The sequence below is a fragment of the Sarcophilus harrisii genome, chromosome 3, assembly GCF_902635505.1.
Source record: "Sarcophilus harrisii chromosome 3, mSarHar1.11, whole genome shotgun sequence".
Classification (NCBI taxonomy): Eukaryota; Metazoa; Chordata; class Mammalia; order Dasyuromorphia; family Dasyuridae; genus Sarcophilus; species Sarcophilus harrisii.
In genome coordinates, this window is record NC_045428.1 from 260,614,805 (window position 1) to 260,633,214 (window position 18,410).

At 31.5% G+C, this 18,410-nt stretch overlaps 1 protein-coding gene across 10 annotated transcripts in view; it reads left to right on the forward strand.

The window, feature by feature from the left end:
- DMD (dystrophin) overlaps positions 1–18,410 on the forward strand; it is a 2,285,006-nt gene that overhangs the window by 1,563,128 nt on the left and 703,468 nt on the right. For all 10 annotated transcript variants that reach the window (XM_031963631.1, XM_031963630.1, XM_031963635.1 and 7 more), the window contains one exon: positions 11,930–12,038. In XM_031963631.1, the coding sequence (XP_031819491.1) occupies positions 11,930–12,038 (109 nt within the window). The remainder of the gene's footprint in view (positions 1–11,929; positions 12,039–18,410) is intronic.

Genomic DNA, 18,410 nt, shown 5'->3' on the forward strand with positions numbered 1-18,410 from the left:
GTAGAGTATTATTCAATTCCTAGTCAGACACTTACTGGTTCTGTGAATCTGGGCAAGTCACTTACCCATTATCTACCTCAGTTTACTTATCTGTAAAATGGGGACAATAATAGCCAGAGTTGTTATGAGGAAGATAAAATAACATTTGCAAAGTACTTTATAGACCTTAAAGTACTATATAAATGTAAGCTATTTATTATTGTTGTAATTAATTAATTATTATCATTATTATATAATCATCACTAATTTAAAGCTCATTTGGTAATTTCTCTTTTGCTAAATTGATTATACTTAAAACTTCAGGGGAAAAGAGTTCTTTTTTCTATATACCTAATATATCTATCTATTCACATAAATCTAAGTCCCTTTTAAAGGCCAACAGTAAGCAGATCACTTTTTCACATGAAAGTTTTTATAAATGAAAACTACAATATGATTATATTCTGCATTTATAAATCAATTCAAATATTAATCTAGGGTTCTTTGTTTAGATACCCTAACTGATCTCTGTTGATTATCATTAATTTTTTTTTTTTAAATATGCTCTGAAATCTGACTAGCTCACTCTTTTCCTTAGAACTGCGGTTTGCCTAATGGTGTTTATATTTTGAGATTTGAGCTTTTTAAAAATAAGCAATATAAACTATGCTTTGAAAAAGCCCAACAAAATTAATCGTTTAGAATGTTATATCAATATCACAATGCCATCTTTTGTCCTATTATTTACTCAAGAAATATTCATTGAGCTCCTGTTAATTATAAATCCCTCTGCTAAACTAGTCAGAGAAAACACAGCTAATATTTCTAATGCCTATATCCAATTATAAGAATTAGTGAGAATAGTTTTCAAAAAAGTAAAATAATTAGTAGAAAGTGATATTCTCAAGAAAGGCATTCTATCAAAAGAACAATCTCTTAAAATATAACTATTTGCTAAACTTTTCTTTTTTTTTGTTTGTAGTTTGTATTATTTCTAGATGATTAGGATCAGAGATTTAGAACTATAAAGGGACATTAGAAGACATCTAGTACAATCCCCTCATTTCAAAGAATTTAGAGAGGTTAAGTACCTTTTCTGAAATTATACAATTATATAGCTAGGGTTTGAGTCTACACCTTGACTTCTTGCCTACTGGTCTTTCCAAGGCATCAGTAGAGTATTGTATTTTATCTAACCACATCAGCCTAATTTATTATGAAAAATTTCATGTGATTATTTGTGTAGTATATAAATATATCTTATTTCTAAATATATATATATATATATATATATATACACACACACACATATCTTTTTATTTTAGTATATGTTGCTTTAGTTTTACAGTTTTAAATATCTGGTATAATATTTAATTTTACTAAAGAGGGCCACAAACAAAAATAGTTACAAAGAAAGTAATGACTCCAACTTCTTTAGAAAACTTTAATGAAAAAGTTAAAAAATATATCTATTCATCCAGCCTGTCAATTAGCATTTATTAAGTACCTGTTGTGCCTATCAAGGACTATGTTAACTTCTGGGGATATAAAGAAAGACAAAAACTATCTCCAAGGTCAAGGAGACCTAGAAGAGAAAAAGTACAAACAATTAAGTACAAATAAGGTTTATATAGGATAAACTGTAAACATTATCAGAGGAAAAACAATAAAATGAAAGAGGAGCTGAAAAAGTTCTTTCCCAAAGGTCAGTGTTCAGCAAAGAATTGATGAAGTTGGGGAATCCAGGAGGTAGAGATAAGGTAGGAGAGAGTTTTAGGTGTGGGAATAGCCCTTGTGACATTCCCAAATTTAAGAAATGGAATATCATGTGAGAAGTACATGAAGGAGACCAGTGTCACTGAGTTCATAATAAGGAGTAATGTTTAAAAAGCCTAGCATGGTGAAAAGGGACCAGGTTATGAAGAGCTTCAAAAATCCTTTATATTTCATATTTGATACAGGAAGTATTGAGGAACTGACAGAATTAACTGACTGGAGGTGGATGACATGGTAGATTATAGAGTATAAGTAAAACTTCAGATTTTAGTAACAGAAAACAATGCTTTTAAATTTCCTGTTGTTCTTATTTAACTTCCCTTACCAAATATTACAATTCATATTGACTAACATAGAATTAAATTAGTAACAATTAAAGATCTTTATGCATCATCAAGGAATATTTTAGATTTTAACAAAATATTTTTCATTCTATTTTATGGATCTTATAAGATTTCTAATTGAAGGACTGGTATGAAAAAGTCTATGTTATTAAATTAATTTTAATCTCTATTTCTTTAAATTTAAATATAATTTTAGCATATATTAGATGGCTTGCCACCTAGGGGTGGGGGTGGGAGGAAGGAGGGGAAAATCTGAAACACAAGGCTATGTAAGGGTCAATGATGAAAAATTATCCATGCATATGTTTTGAAAATAAAAAACTTTTAAAAATAAATAAGTAAATAAACAAAAAAATATATAAATAAAAATAATTCCTAATCTTTAAATATTAAAATAAATAAATAAATTTAAATATAAATGAAACTTTTTAATCTTATTGGCATCAAATAGCTGATTTCCATATTCCATTAAAATATGTTTTTCCTATGTATATATAGATACATAAGTACATATAAATATATATTTCTATATACATATATATATATATATACACATGCATATATATGTATGTATGTGTGTGTGTGCGTGTGTTTGACTATTTTTGGTATTTAACATATCTACCATATTTTCTGCCATATTTACCATAACAAAATTAGAAAAACAAATCAATCTGTTTAATACTTCTGAAAGTAAGTTGAAGCGTTTATAGAAGATTCATGAACATTTATTTGTTTCTTGAGAAATCACTTGCATCATGCTGAATAACTTTGAAATAGGACTAACCAAGATTTAGATTGCCCATGGTTCCTCTCTTTTCAACAGTGACAAAGACTGAGGAAGAGTTAGACATTAGAAAGTTTGAATAGCAAGAAATAGCAAAATTATTACAAAACAGCAACAATAATAAGCGTTTAGAGCACTTCAGGTTTTACAAAATGCTTTCCTTATAATTCAGTCAAGTAAATTGTCCATAGTTGCTAAATATTGTATAAAATATATCATTGTCCTATGTCCTTTTTTTTAGTATCGTTCTTTAGAAGTGAAAGGTTTTTTATGTAATCTTTTAATTATTTGTTCCCTACAGCAAATATCAATTTTCAATCTCCTAATGATTAACATTACTCCAGTATACCAACGGGTCTGTAATCTCACCTAATTAATTCCTCCTATAATATAAATCACAGATGTCCCATTCTTAGCCATCCTGTACAATTTTTATCTGTGACCTTACACAGGGAGTCCACCCAATTTATTTAAATTCAACAAGAATTTATTCAGAGCCTACTATATGCTAGGCATTAGGAATTGAAAATAAAAACATAAAAAGTTCTGGCCTTCATGTTATATTTAACTTCCAAAACACTAAAATGATTAAAAAAAAAAAAAACTTTACCATTAAATAATATTATTAAGAGCTTCTTATATAATGGTGTACCCTTTACAAAAAACAAACAAACAAACAAACATTATTTCAGTTAATCCTCATAAAACCTTTGTAAAGTTGGGACTACAAATATTTTATCTCCATTTTGTAGTGATTGGACAGATGAAATCAGGAAATTTTTATCAATTCTGCCTTTGTAATAGCTCTCATATCTGTTTCCATACTTTCCTATATGAAAAGTTTCTAGTTTGGGCTGTAGTTTTTCTTATCATGGTCATTGTAAAAGCTTTTAACTAATCTTCCTGCCCCACTTCTAATCTACCTTCTACAGTGCCATCCTAATAGCCTTTCTAATGCATCTACTCAAATACCTTCACTAGGTTCCCATTGTCTAGCAAATAAAGTATGAAACTCTGATTTTTGCATTCCAGGTGTCTAGCACTGTATTTCGTCTAGTATTACTACTCTCTATTTCCAATTTTTATGTTTCTGTAAGTGGCATAGCAGATAAAGTGCTTGACCTAGGATCAAGAAGACTCATTTTCCTGGACTGAAATCTGAAATCTCTTTTTTTTTTTTTTTTTTTTTTTTTTTTTATTTAATAGCCTTTTATTTACAGGATATATACATGGGTAACTTTACAGCATTAACAATTGCCAAACCTCTTGTTCCAATTTTTTCACCTCTTACCCCCCCCCCACCCCCTCCCCTAAATGGCAGGATGACCAGTAGATGTTAAATATATTAAAATATAACTTAGATACATAATAAGTATACATGACCAAAACATTATTTTGCTGTACAAAAAGAATCAGACTCTGAATTATTGTACAATTAGCTTGTGAAGGAAATAAAAAATGCAGGTGTGCATAAATATAGGGATTGGGAATTCAATGTAATGGTTTTTAGTCATCTCCCAGAGTTCTTTTTCTGGGTATAGCTAGTTCAGTTCATTACTGCTCCATTAGAAATGATTTGGTTGATCTCGTTGCTGAGGATGGCCTGATCCATCAGAACTGGTCATCATCTAGTATTGTTGTTGAAGTATATAATGATCTCCTGGTCCTGCTCATTTCACTCAGCATCAGTTCGTGTAAGTCTCTCCAGGCCTTTCTGAAATCATCCTGTTGGTCATTTCTTACAGAACAGTAATATTCCATAATTGAAATCTGAAATCTCAAATACTTATTAGCTGTGTAACCCTGTACAAATCATTTAACCCTGTTTATCTCAGTTTCCTCATCTGTAAAATGAGCTGGAGAAGGCAATGTCAAACTAATCTGGTATTTCTGCCAAGAAAACCCCTAAATGAGGTCACAAAAGTCTAGCATGACTTGTCTCTGTATTTTTGCTCATACTGGACCCTTACCATGCCTTAAATATAAGGTTCCTATCACTAGAACAACTTGTCTCCAATGCCCTAATTCTTTCAAAGCCTTTGTCAAGGGCCATATTCTTTATAAAGGTTTCCCTAATACTGTTTATCTGAAAGTTCTTTAAACTACTCTTTTCTAATTTATTCTTACCTGGGCCTCTTTTTTGCACAGTTCACATTCTGCTTTCTAGCACTTATATGTATATATTTCTGGACCCACTTCCTTTCCTACAGTACATTTTGTAGGATTTGGATGGCATCTATAATCATATCTACCCCAAACTCATGGTAGGCTCTTAATTAATGATTGCCCATTTAAATTAAAATGTTATTTGCTCAGAATATTATAGTTAAGAATTAATAGAATTGTAACTTCGGGATTCTAAATCCAAATCCAGTAGTACCCTTAACTGTTCTTCAGTATGTTTCAATTACATGCATCTATTTGTGACTCTATTTGGGATTTTCTTGCTAGAGATTCTAGGAGGGTTTCCCATTTCTTTTTCCAGCTCATTTTACAGATGAGGAAACTGAAGCAAAAAGTTAAGGGACTTGCCTGGGGTCCTGGAGTCAGTAAGTGTCTGAAGCCAGATTTTAACTCAGGTTTTTCTGACTCCTAGACCAATGTACCACTTACCTGCTTCAGTGTACTTTCTAGATGATATAATTTTTGATATCTGGAAAGAACCTTCTAGGTCATCCTTTATTTGATTCTTAACCTGGGTTCTGTGAACTTGTTTTTTCTGAAAAATCTTAACCTGGGTTCTATGAACTTGGTTTTTCTAAAAAATTACTTTGACATTAGTATGATATGATATTTTGACAATTGTATTTCAATATAATTGGTTTTCTTTATAATAACATGCATTTTGTAGAATACATTAATGACTATTATTCTGAGAAGGAACCCTTAACCTTCACCACAAGAGGGGTCTAAGATACATTTATACACAAAAGGTTAAAAAACCCTACATTTCAGTGTTCTCATATGATAGATGAGGAAAGTAAGACACACAGAAGGATGATGAAATAACTTGCTAATGATAGATGATAGATAGATGTAAATATATAGATAAATGGATAAAAAAATTGTTAAACACTGTCCTAAGTACTAGGATTACAAATACAAGGAAACAAGACAGCTCTTATCCTTACATTACATTCAAATGGGAAAAATACAATAATATTGAGAAAAAATATATACATTTAAATGCTAAAGCAAAAATAAACAGTAATAACTCACAAATATTAAGGAGTGGCAGTCTTGCTATCTGTAAATTGTACTGCTCTGCACACCCCCCACATTTAAATAATTTTCAAATACTTACCCCAAAGCAATACCACTTGCACAGCTTTCAAGAAACTAAGATTACTTCAGCAGAGGCATCAGAGGTGAAAATTTGGTTGAATCTCAACAAGGTTAGAAGCATTTTCTATAGCAAAATATTATAGACTTCTTTACCTTGTTCTTTGTTCTTATGTTGTTTTTTTTAACATCATTAATGATATATTCATTAAGTGTATTTGTATATATGTAAGATCTGTAATTTCATCACCAAAAGCTATTCCCTTCTACCCCTGCAGTTTAGAATTCCTCACTGATTTAGCAGCACTGATTTTCCAGAGTTACTGTGGCCTAAAATTTCATCAGCTTTTCATTAAGGTGGCAATGTGTTTTTCCAACCTTGACTAGACTAGTCTTTTCGCAACAGTTTGTCATACCCTGCCTCTACTTCATGAATATTCAAGAATACTGATAAATAGAAAAATGGTAAGAAAAACATATACATATATGAACATATACACATGCATATGCATATATACATGCATGTGCATACATATGTATATAAAACACATAGGCATATACATGTATAAGTAGGTGAGAAAATATCAGGGTCATTACATTAAAAAGTGGATTGATTTTAATGGTCTCTTCCACATAATGGCTCTTACTCTACTCAAATCAATCAAATCAAATCACTCAACTCACAAATCTAGTACATACTAGAACAGAAATTATTTGATTTCACTGCTTGTGCTTTTTTCATATGATTTACTAGTGGCCTTTCCCAAACCAGATGATCCCTTTCAGGTGCTATAAACCTTAGAATCTAAAATTACTCTATGGTAATATGTGAATTTTTAGAGGTTCTTATACTAAAGGGATAAATAAGGGAAATATATATATATATTTTTTTACTTAGTTATAAAAACAATACAACATTAAAGAGTTCTACATAACAAAACAAAATTGATGTCTCTGAAGTTAGGCCACTCACCATAACAGTGATTTATTGATATACTCCATTTTGCAGATGAGGTAACTAAGGTGAACAGAGCCCAGAAACACATAGCTAGGAAATATCTGCGGCCACAAGAACTGAAGTTTTCTTAATTTTAGGCTCAGGGCTCTATTCACTGTACTACTTAGTTGTCATCTATAATTTATAACATAAGCAGACATGGAAAAAAGAAAAACTAAACTATTTATGTTTTTGCCCATTTTTTACCACTAGATTTAGCTTTCCCCTAACTCCTATCAGCACTTCCCAGTTACTACCACAGTTCTCTAGAAAAACAAATCCACAAAACAAACCATATAGTTCCCAAATGATGCATGTAGACAAAATAACAACATAGAAAATATTCTAGATTTAAGAAGAGGAAAGGGGAATGAAGATAATGAATGAATGCAGGGAGTTTAAAAATTGCATTTCCTTAGTATTTCATTGTTGAGAGACTAATAATAGTTGTCATTTTATCTCTAACTTTTACAGTCTCAGAACGTGGCTTCTAGTAATATATTCACTATAAGAAATTTCACTGCATTGAGACTATTTGTATATAATAGAACAGTTATGGCTTTTGCTATTATTCAGTCCTTTCAGTCATATCTGACTCTTTTTGGGGTTTTCTTGACAAAGATACCAGAATATTGGCCATTTCCTTCTGCAGCTCATTTTTCAGATTAAAAAAATGGAGGCAAACTGGGTTAAGTGACTTATTCAGTATAACACAGTTACTAAGTGTCTGGGATCATATTTGAATTCAGGAAGGTGAGTCTTCATAATTCCAGGCCAGGCACTTTATGCACTATGTTTTTACCTCACTCCTTTTACCTGTGTACAAAACTTAACCATTATCCTAACTCAGTGTCAGTAGGGCATACATTTAGATTTTGTTTTGTTTTGTTCAATTTAGAATCAGAAACCAAAACAAAAAAAAATATTATGGCTCTGCTTAAATTGGACAATTTTCTTAATTTAAATTAGGTGTTGGAGAACAATGATAGATTCACCAATCCTTGGACATTTAACAAAGGTTTACTTTGCTCAAACTTGCAAAAAACTTCTAAGTATATAGTGGCAGTTTGTTGGTTTATAGCCATTCCCCTACATTTCAGTCTGAAATTTAGTAATTAATTAGAGCATTCTAGTCAAGTCTAAGAATCCTCCAATTCCAGGTGGCTACAAGTTGTTGTTGTTGTTGTTGTTGTTGTTGTTGTTGCTGTTGTTGTTGTTGTTGTTGTTGTTGTTGTTGTTGTTGTTGTTGTTGTTTTGGTGGGGTTTTTTTTTAACCTAAACTAAGAGGAACCAAGTTTAATCAGGTTTCAGGACAGCTTTGTCATATCACAATTGGTAATGTGATTTGAACAGTTACACTCTCTTGTCCCAACTCTTTGTGCCAATAACAGCCCAGGAACACTACCATAAAAACCTTATATTTTCCCTCTTGTTAGTGTAATAAGTTAGTATAACTTATTATACTAACTTGTTACACTAACTTGTTAATAAGTAACTCTAGCTAATTCTCTAGAACTCTAGAACTAATCTAGTATTTGGAGACAAAACTACTAACACTGACTTCATGTTCTAAATATCTGGCCTATCTAGATAAATTATCCAACAACTGAGAACTATTATTTCCATATAAATATTAGAGACAATGTTTAGGGAACGGGGGAAAATAAGTTCACTAATATACTATGGTAAAGTTGTGAACTGGTCCAACCATTTTGGAAAGCAACTTGAAACTGCACTCAAAGGGCTATAAAACTGTGTGTACCTTCTGGCCCAGAAATACTACAGCTAGATCCATGTTCCAAAGAGAGCAAAAGAAAAGGAAAATGAATTATATGTATAAAAGTATTTAAAGCATCTCTTTTTTGTGGTGACAAAAAATTGGAAATTGAGAATATGGCTGAACAAGTTGTAGAATATGATTCTGATTAAATACTATTGTACTATGAGAAATGACATGGGCAATTGTTTCAGAAAAGAAAAAAAATGACAAAACCTATATGAACTGATAAAAAGTAAATTGAGATACAAAAATCATTGTGCATAACAACAATGTTGTAAAGATGACCAACTATGAAGGACTTGACTACTCAGATCAATAGTTATCCCAGATAAGTGCAAAGCATTTATAACAGAAAAAGAAACGCTAACCACAATCAGAGAAGACTGATTAACTCAAAGTGAAGTATAATTTTCTCACTTTTTTTTTGCCTTCTTTGTGATGTGACTAATATGGAAATATGTTTCCATGGTGTAATATCTGACTCTTAACTTTTTTTGTTGCCAACCTAATTCTAATTTTATCCAGTTGCTATTTTTTAGTTGTGTCTAACTCATCTTGACCCAGTATAAGGTGTTCTTGGTAAAGATACCAAAGTTGTTTGCTATTTTTCTCTCCAGCTATTTTACAGATGACAAAATTATGGCAAAAAAAGTTAAGTGACTGGTCTAGAAGTCACACAATCAATAAATGTCTGAGGGCTCAAATTTATTTGATTCACCATATCACCTCACTGCCAAGGAGGACTTGCACTTCTGGTCTGAGAGCTCTCTGAGTTTTTTCAGGGTTGCTCATCCACCTTTAGTGTTCAACTACCTTTCAACTCTCAAGAAGCTACAGCATGCACAGACGTTCAATCCAGACATATAGGCTAAACCTGACTAAGGGTAACCAATGGACCTCAAATCCATCAGTATTTGGGGGGTGTTTGTCTAAAACATGGGAAAACTTAACTTAATGTAATGGGCAGATAAAAACAATTTATTTCAACATCTATGAAGGTGGCTGCAGAAAGTACTATGGAAAGCTTAGAGCTTGATCAGTCATAAAAGATACCAGGGTCATCTACTGCATCCTTGGCTATTTCTAGTCAAAATTGACTTTTGTCTTGCTGCTGGATTTTGATGACTTTGGAAGAGAGTGAGAATGGTGACTTTGTGTGACTGTGACTTATTAAACTTCAACTCACATACAAGTCAAGGAATCACCCTGCATTATTAATGCTTTTGTTCCAAAATGAAGGACAAACAACATGTTTTGCATGATTTCACATATATAATTGTTATCATTTTGTCCACCTTATTAGTAGATTGAGGAGAAGTGGGAGGGAGAGAATTTGTCAAAATTTAGAAAGAAAAGCATGTTAAATAAATAATCAAATACTATTTTTTAAAGAAGTTATTTTAATGTCCAGAGAGGCAGAAGAGAAGTTCAGAAGGCCTGAGTTTAAATTCTGGTAGAAACACATTCTTTATGCAACCCTTGATAAGTTATTTAATTTCCAAGCAATTATCTAAAATTAAAGCTTTGTAATCAGAACTATTGCTAACCCTGTAATAGAAGTTTCTTCATTGGGAGTTTCTTATACCAAAGAAAAACAAATCTATTCTTTTCAAAATTGTATAGCTTAGTAATGAATAGAATTAATAAGTATAGCTTAATAAAATATTGTACCTTATGATTCAGTGAAGTATGCCTAATGAATCTGATATCTCATTAATACTGATACTCTCATACATTATCACAATCTATCCATCCTCCTCATTTTGTCATATTCTTACCTATGGTGCTTTAACAAATCTTCAAAGCATTTATGTGTAGTATGCTAGGGATCTCCTTTTGGTTCTCTCAGTATTTCAGAGATACCAATTGGCCTCATCATCTGTAATTCTTTATTCTTAGTATGCGATTGGTCCCACAAAATTTTAGTTTTATGCCTCCTTGTTTGTGTTTTTTTCAAAATACATATGACCTTTTGTGAATATATTATCACTGATCACTTATACCCACTATGGTTCTTTATGTTTCTCTTTGGAGCAATTATAATTTTGAGTATTTTGAGATTACAGTAGCCAAGAATTCATTGCCATAATAGCATCACCAGGAGAATAAAAAGCTGGAATTTGGCAGCTGGAAGTAACTTGGAATTATTGAAAGCAATCTTTGTTTGTCATTAGTGACTATGGAATGACTATATTCAGATTGTTAATAATTAGTATAAAACATACCATACTAAAAAATAGAAATGACACTCAACAAAATGAGATTGATTTTTTTTTAAATAGCTAGAACTGACAAAATATATATGGAAAAAAATCTGTGCTGGAAGCGACACAATTTAAAGACACTCAAGGGAATAATTTCTAAGATATAAATGGTCAAAAAATGAAAAAGATTATGATAGTGACCAAAAAATAATTCATTGAAACAGTAATTGATAATTGGTAAAAAATAATTGATCAAAATTCCTGCCATTTTTTTATTTTTATGTATCACCATATGTGAGATAATGTACACTCTATCTCAGATGGAGAAAGACTTAGATTCAAATCCTCTCTTTGAAAAAAGGTATCTATGTGACCCCAGTGCAAGTCAACCTTGTAGTGCTTTTAGCAACTTCTTTTGAGTTGTAAAATAGTTACCAGTACAGATTACAGTTTCTTATATTAATTAATAACAAGTTCAGGCCCCCAAAAGAACATTACAAATGTTGGCAAGTCATTATTCTAACTTTTTTTGTAAGGTAAAATTTACCCAAAATAGTGTCTTGAGTTCAAAGGATATGACTATTATGACTATATGACTACAAATGACTATTTGTAGAAGTAATAAATTATTAAATTTTTATAGTACCTCTTAATGAATGAAATCTACCCCAAGTCAATTATTTTTTAAAAAGTAATTTAATTCAAAGCAATGAATAAAATAATGCGATAAATGTCTTCAAGATGTTTATCTAATAAGGAAAAATGCTTTCTTTTCTGTTACAGAGAAAATTAGAAGATTTGAGCTCTGACTGGAAGGCAATAAATCATTTACTTGAAGATATAAGGGGAAAGCCAAAAGAAGTAGCATCTGGACCTACTGTTCCTGGTGTCTGTAAGTACAATATAGTGAATTATCTTTGATGTTAGTGAATAAACCAGAAGTAGAAAGATTCTGCAAGTTAATATGAAGAGGGAAAAGTATATCCAGTTTTGACTAATGGTGCATATGGATTTTGTTTGTTTTGGGGATTATATCTAATCTAAATATAGTGCATTTTTAAAAATAGTATCTACTTTCTGGAAATCTTGATAAAGAACAGATGTAACAAAAGCATTTTACATTTTAAAAATTAATATTAGAAAAAACTAAAGAGAAAAATTTTGAGAGAAAGAAATGGAAAGAGGAAAGGAGAGAGAGGAAATGAGAGGGGGGGAAAGGAAATGAGAGAGAGAGAGGGACAGAGAAGGAAGAGAGAGGGAGGAAGGGAGAGAGGAGGAGAGGAGAAGGGAGGAGAGGGGAGGGAGAACATGAGAAGGACAAGGAGCATGAGAATAGGGACAAGGAAGATGAGAAAGCAGGGGAAGAAACAAACTGACCAGCCATCCAAGTAGATTTGAAAGAAAAAAATCATTTAGCTGTGTTCTAATCTTTTCTCAAAGAAAAATAATAACAGAAAAAAAAATGACATAGTTTTTGTTTGGCATTCAATCCATTCACTGCATAGAGAATTTGTATACAATATTGACTGTGGTTCATGAGGGAGGAAAAACATTAATATAATGGAAGGTTTTGGAGTGATGGGAAAAAATACATTTGACAATTAGACAGAAATAACATTTTGATTTTCTATGCCTGATCTTCAAAGATCAAAAAGATGATTAGAAGTGTGATGAATCAAGTCAGATAGATTGCTTTTTGTCTTTTCAGTGCTAATAATCTAAATTAGCTGTTGTTTTTTCATGGTTATGGCATACAGAAAACATTTTAGCAGAAGGTACAAACACTACTTCAATTAAAACCCACTCTGTCACTTGGGGACTGTATTTCTGTTGTTTCCTTAGGGCTTTTCTGAACATTCAGAGCTATCTTTAGTGACATAGGAGGTCTGAACAAGATGTGCAAGCATTATTATTATTTTTTGTCAGTCTGAGGCACTAAACTTGCTACGTCAGGATCTGTATTCAGCTGATTATGTCAGGTCCATTTCTTTTTATGAGCTGTAAATTTGTGTTTCTTCAGCACATATGCATTCATTTTGTACTATATTGTTGTCCACTTGAATTTGTTCTCTAGTTGGATAATATGCTACATAGGCCAATTCCCAGTTTATGAATCAGTTGTGTTCCAGAAGTTCATATTATAAACAGTTGCTGTGATCTCTCAAAATTTTTTACTGAAAGGGTAGTTTGATTCTCAAAAGCTCATGTGTCTATTTACACATGAGGAAACTGACACCCAGAGAACCAATTTGACTTGTTCAGGTCACACAACTAACAGATCCAGGAATAGAACATCTAATCTCTTGGTTTTACTCTTAACTTTTTTCCTCCAAAATTTAATTTTGATTAAAACAAATTTATCTCGCATTCTAGCACTAGACATCTCTATTATTTGGCATGTCACAGCTAGTCTAATAACAATTTTTTTATCATACATAACCCTAATGCATTACAAGACCCTGACATTTTCTGAGTTATTAAAGATTAAATTATATTCAGAATTTTTTGTAACAAGTGAATGTTATTATAATTTAATTTGGTAACAAGATAGTATAGTTTATAACTCCCAACATCACATGGTGTAAACAGCAATGTATTAAATGACAAAAGATTGTTATGAAGTTCAATATCTGGGCTTTAGGGGTCATGGGTGAATCATTTAACAGCTAGCCTTTAGTTTTCTCATCTATAAAATGGGAATAATAATATGGGAATAACAAAGGGTTGTAATGAGGAACATGCTCTAAAAAATGAAAAGAAAATGTATTATTGCTTCTTTTATACTTCAACAGATATGATATCAAAGAGATAGTTTAGCAAAATCCTTTTTTTTAAATGTCTTAACAAGAAGTCTTCTGTAGGTAAAAAAAGTTTCCACCTGGTGGCCAATTATCACCTTTCTGGTGAAGAACATCTAGAATTTTGGCTACTTTGGTTCTTAGAAAATGAACCCAACCATTTCTCCAGTACCTTGAATAGCTTAAGTACATATTGTTTAAGAAACCAAGATATTTTTATATCCTAAATGGACATTTATTTAAGTATATTTTATTTCCAAAAGTTAAATTTTAAATGGATAGGTATTAGGTCAGCCATATTTGTGATGCTGGTTTCATAATATATTGTCTGGGAAAAAAAGAATAAGATTCATCAGGATTCAAATACAATGGTCACTAAAAACAAAACAAAATCTAACAAAAATGTCTTACTCTGGTGACCAATTTGTAGACTCTAAATTTAATTCCTACATGTTGCTTCATTATGAGAGTAAAAAAAATTCTAATTATTCTTCTTCTATTAAAAATTCTGATGCTGTGAACCATCACTCACATGTATTTTACATTAAAGATAGAAAAGAAATTTCTGAATACCATAATCTCTACAGCTGCTTCCCATTTTCCTTTAATTCTTTAAATTTTATTGAATGAATGGATGATTCAATTGGAATTTAAAATCCTGAGCATGTGGACAGTACTTTACTATAGGCAGCAAAAAACAGAAGATAATTCTACTTCTGCTCTATAAAGATTCTTAGATCTTTCTGGTGTCATGGAAACATAACACCATGCATATACAGTCTCATACACACAGGAGTTAGGGACTCCCAGACTCATTTACAAACAAATGATTTTCTAGGAGTCCTTTCGTATGGACTTAAGGGGCCAGAGGAAAGTTCCATGTTTTTCTACATTGCACAATGCTCCCATTTGTGACTTCCCATTCATCCTCCATTTCTTCTATTTTTTCCACTTCATTTTTTGCAGAACCAGGAACTGCAAAAGATTACCACTAGAGAGAGCTCCTAGCTCAAACCTCTGTTTCTTACCCTGGGATCTTTAGATCAGAGACTTAGAAACAGAAAGGTCTTCACTTTTAAACCACACTTGTCAGTTACCTCCTTCAAAATTTAACTTTGACAAAAATAAATTTACTAGACATCTCTGTAAGTTGTCATGTCACAGCTACAATGTGGGTTGATTTTAATAAAAATAGTCTTAGATCAAATATTCTTTTAAGTAGGAAACTATATAGTATAAACAGAATGCATATAATGTATGGGACAATTGATAAGGAATCAAAAGAGTGGGAGTCCTAATCCTGACTCTTCAAGTGATTAACTTGGACCACCTAAATTATTTCTGTGAGCCATAGTATCTCAAAACTTAAAAATGAAGTTTTAGGAATAGATCAGGGATACCAAGAGCTCTCTGATAGATGTCAAGGATCTATGAACTTAGATGGAGAGAAAATTCTATGTGTATTTAAATATTGTTAGTTTCTTTTGTAAGTCTAAATAGTATATGAATTTAAAATAGTTTGATGCACAAATAAAATTAACAGAAACAAAATTAAAAGGGAAATACAGAGTTGGGGGAGGGGTTACAGCCAGTGTTTTTGATAAAGGTCTCATTTCTAAAACATATGAAGAATTGTGTCAATTTATAAGAATACAAGTTATTCTCCAATTGATAAATGGTCAAAGTATATGAACAGATAATTTTCAGATGATAAAATTAAAACCATCTATAGTCATATGAAAAAATGCTTTAAATCATTACTGATTAGAGAAAAGCAAATTAAAAGCTTGAGGTACCATCTCATCTCTCAAATTGGCTAAGATGACAGGAAAAGATGATGATAAATAATGGAGGGATAAATAAAAAAACTGGGACACTAGGCATTGTTGATGGAGTTGTGAAATGATCCAACAATTCTGGAGAGCAATTTGGAACTATGCCCAAAGAGTTATAAAACTGCACATTCCCTGTGACCCAGCAATGGCACTACTAAGTCTCTATCTGAAGGAAATCACAAAGGAGGGAAAAGGATGCAAAAATGTTTGGAGTCAAACATTTTTGTGGTCACAAAGAATTGGAAAGTGAGTAGATGCCCATCAATTAAAGAATCACTGAATGGAGTTGTGGTATATGAAGGTTATGGAATATCATTGTTCTATAAAAAATGACGAACAAGCTGATTTTAGAAAGACCTGGAAAGATTTACATGAACTGATGCTGAGCAAAACAAGCAGAACCAGGAATAGATTAAACACAATAATAGCAAGAATGTGCAATGATCAACTCTGGAAGACTTGGTTCTTTGCAGCAGTTCAATGATCCAAGGCAATCCCAATAGACTTTGGATAAAAAAAATGCCATCTGCATCCAAAGAGAGAAATATGGACATTGACTGTAAATCAACACATACTATGTTCAGTTATTTTTTTTTATTTTTTTCCCTCTCCCATGGTTTTTCATTTTTATTTTGATTTTTCTCTCCCAACATGATTCACAAATAAGTGTGAATTAAAAATAAATTAATTAATTCTAAAAATAAAATTTTAAATTATTAAAAAATAAATCAATCTAATTGTATAGAAAATTCATTAACGCATCTTAAATGAATACTTACTGAAGATAGAATAAAAGAAAAATAAGTGAATATGAAACCAAAAACCTGTGAAAATGATGTCAGGAGGATTAAATCCCCAAATATGAACAGATAATGAAAATAAAGGAGAAAAAAAGTTTTTATTTTTTATATCTTTTGAAAGCAGTAAACTCAGAAATGTCTGTTTAAATTTGTCTCCTAAAATTATATCTTGTTTACCTTGTTAATCACCTATTTTGTACATTTGTGTGAAGTCCAAGAATGGAACTAAATCATATAAACTGCTTGAAGGCAAAAAATTAAAATAAAACAAAATATTTTAAGAAGGGGTGTGTAGGTTTCACCAAACTGTCAAAGGATTCATTTCTCAATCTCTCTCTCTCTCTCTTTCTCTCTCTCTCTCTCTTTCTCTCTTTCTCTCTCTCTCTCTCTCTCTCACACACACACACACACACACACACACACACATACATACACAGACACCCCCTGAATACTGCCAAAGTAGAGGATATCCCTTAGCCTTTTGTCAAGCAATCAGTCAGTGAGTCAGTAAATATTTTTATGGTGCATTTCTGACCTCTGATTTGAAGTATAATGAAATTGAGAACAAAGACAACATGAAATACTTCTCTGATATTTGTGGCTCACAAGGCAAAGCTTCAGTTCTTGGAACTAATGAAAGTGTACTGTACCTAAAGCTGTCTACATTTATCAGAATTAATTAATTCAGAATCCATCAACCTTGAGCAAGCTGCTTAGTTGTTTTTTTTAATCCCTCCTGGATAGAGTTCATAACCTCACCCCAGTTTTTAACTGTTACCACCATGTAAGCAAAATGGATAGATGATCTATCAGTCTACAATGCATTAAAAAAATTATGTGCTTTTCTCTTTCAAAAGTAATGAAAGCTGATTTTTTTTAAAAGATAAAATTATAGAAAAGAATGAAAATTCAGATCAAATCCAGCCTTAGACTTTATTAGATATATGACACTGGGCCACTCACTTAACTTTTTGCTTTAGTTTTCTCACCGACAAAATAAGGCCAATAATAGCTCTAAATCTCTGATTGTTAAAAGGAAAATTAATATCATAGAATACATTGCAAACCTCATTTTACATAAATATTACATTAGTACATAACTATTCCCATTATTATTCAAATTTATTGATCTTTGAATATTGAATTCGAAGATATACCATTATCTTAAGTTGAGAAATATAATTCTTATAGGCTCCTTATAAAAGTAAAGACTTATTCCAATTACAGAAAAAGAAATGTATAGTTCCTTTTATAGCAGTCATTTCAAAGCTCGATAGTCAAATAAGTAGTGCAATCCTTTTTTCCCCCTCATTCTTTCCTTCCTTCCTTCCTTCCTTCCTTCCTTCCTTCCTTCCTTCCTTCCTTCCTTCCTTCCTTTATTTGTCTGTCTGTTTTTATTTTTAACAGTTACATGTAGAAACATCTTTTCTTGGGGGGGTATACACGTACATTCATTTTTAAAATATTTTTTCCTTATGAATAATATTGGGAGAGAAAAATCAGAACAAAAGGGAAAAACTATGAAAGAAAGAAAAAAAAAACAGAAGAAAAAAAGTGAACATAGCATGTATTGATTTACATTCAGCCTCCATAGTTCTCTCTCTGCAAGTGGATGACATTTTCCATCCAAAGTTTATTTGGGCTGCCTTGGTTCACCAAATTGCTGAGAAGAAGCACATCCATAATAGTTGACCATAACACAATCTTTCTGTTACTGCGTACAATGTTTTCCTGCTTCTACTTGTTTTACTTAAATATTCCAATCCAATGACATTTTTAAGACTATTGTTTTGTACTATTCCAAGAAGAAACTAGTCAATGTTATTTTTAA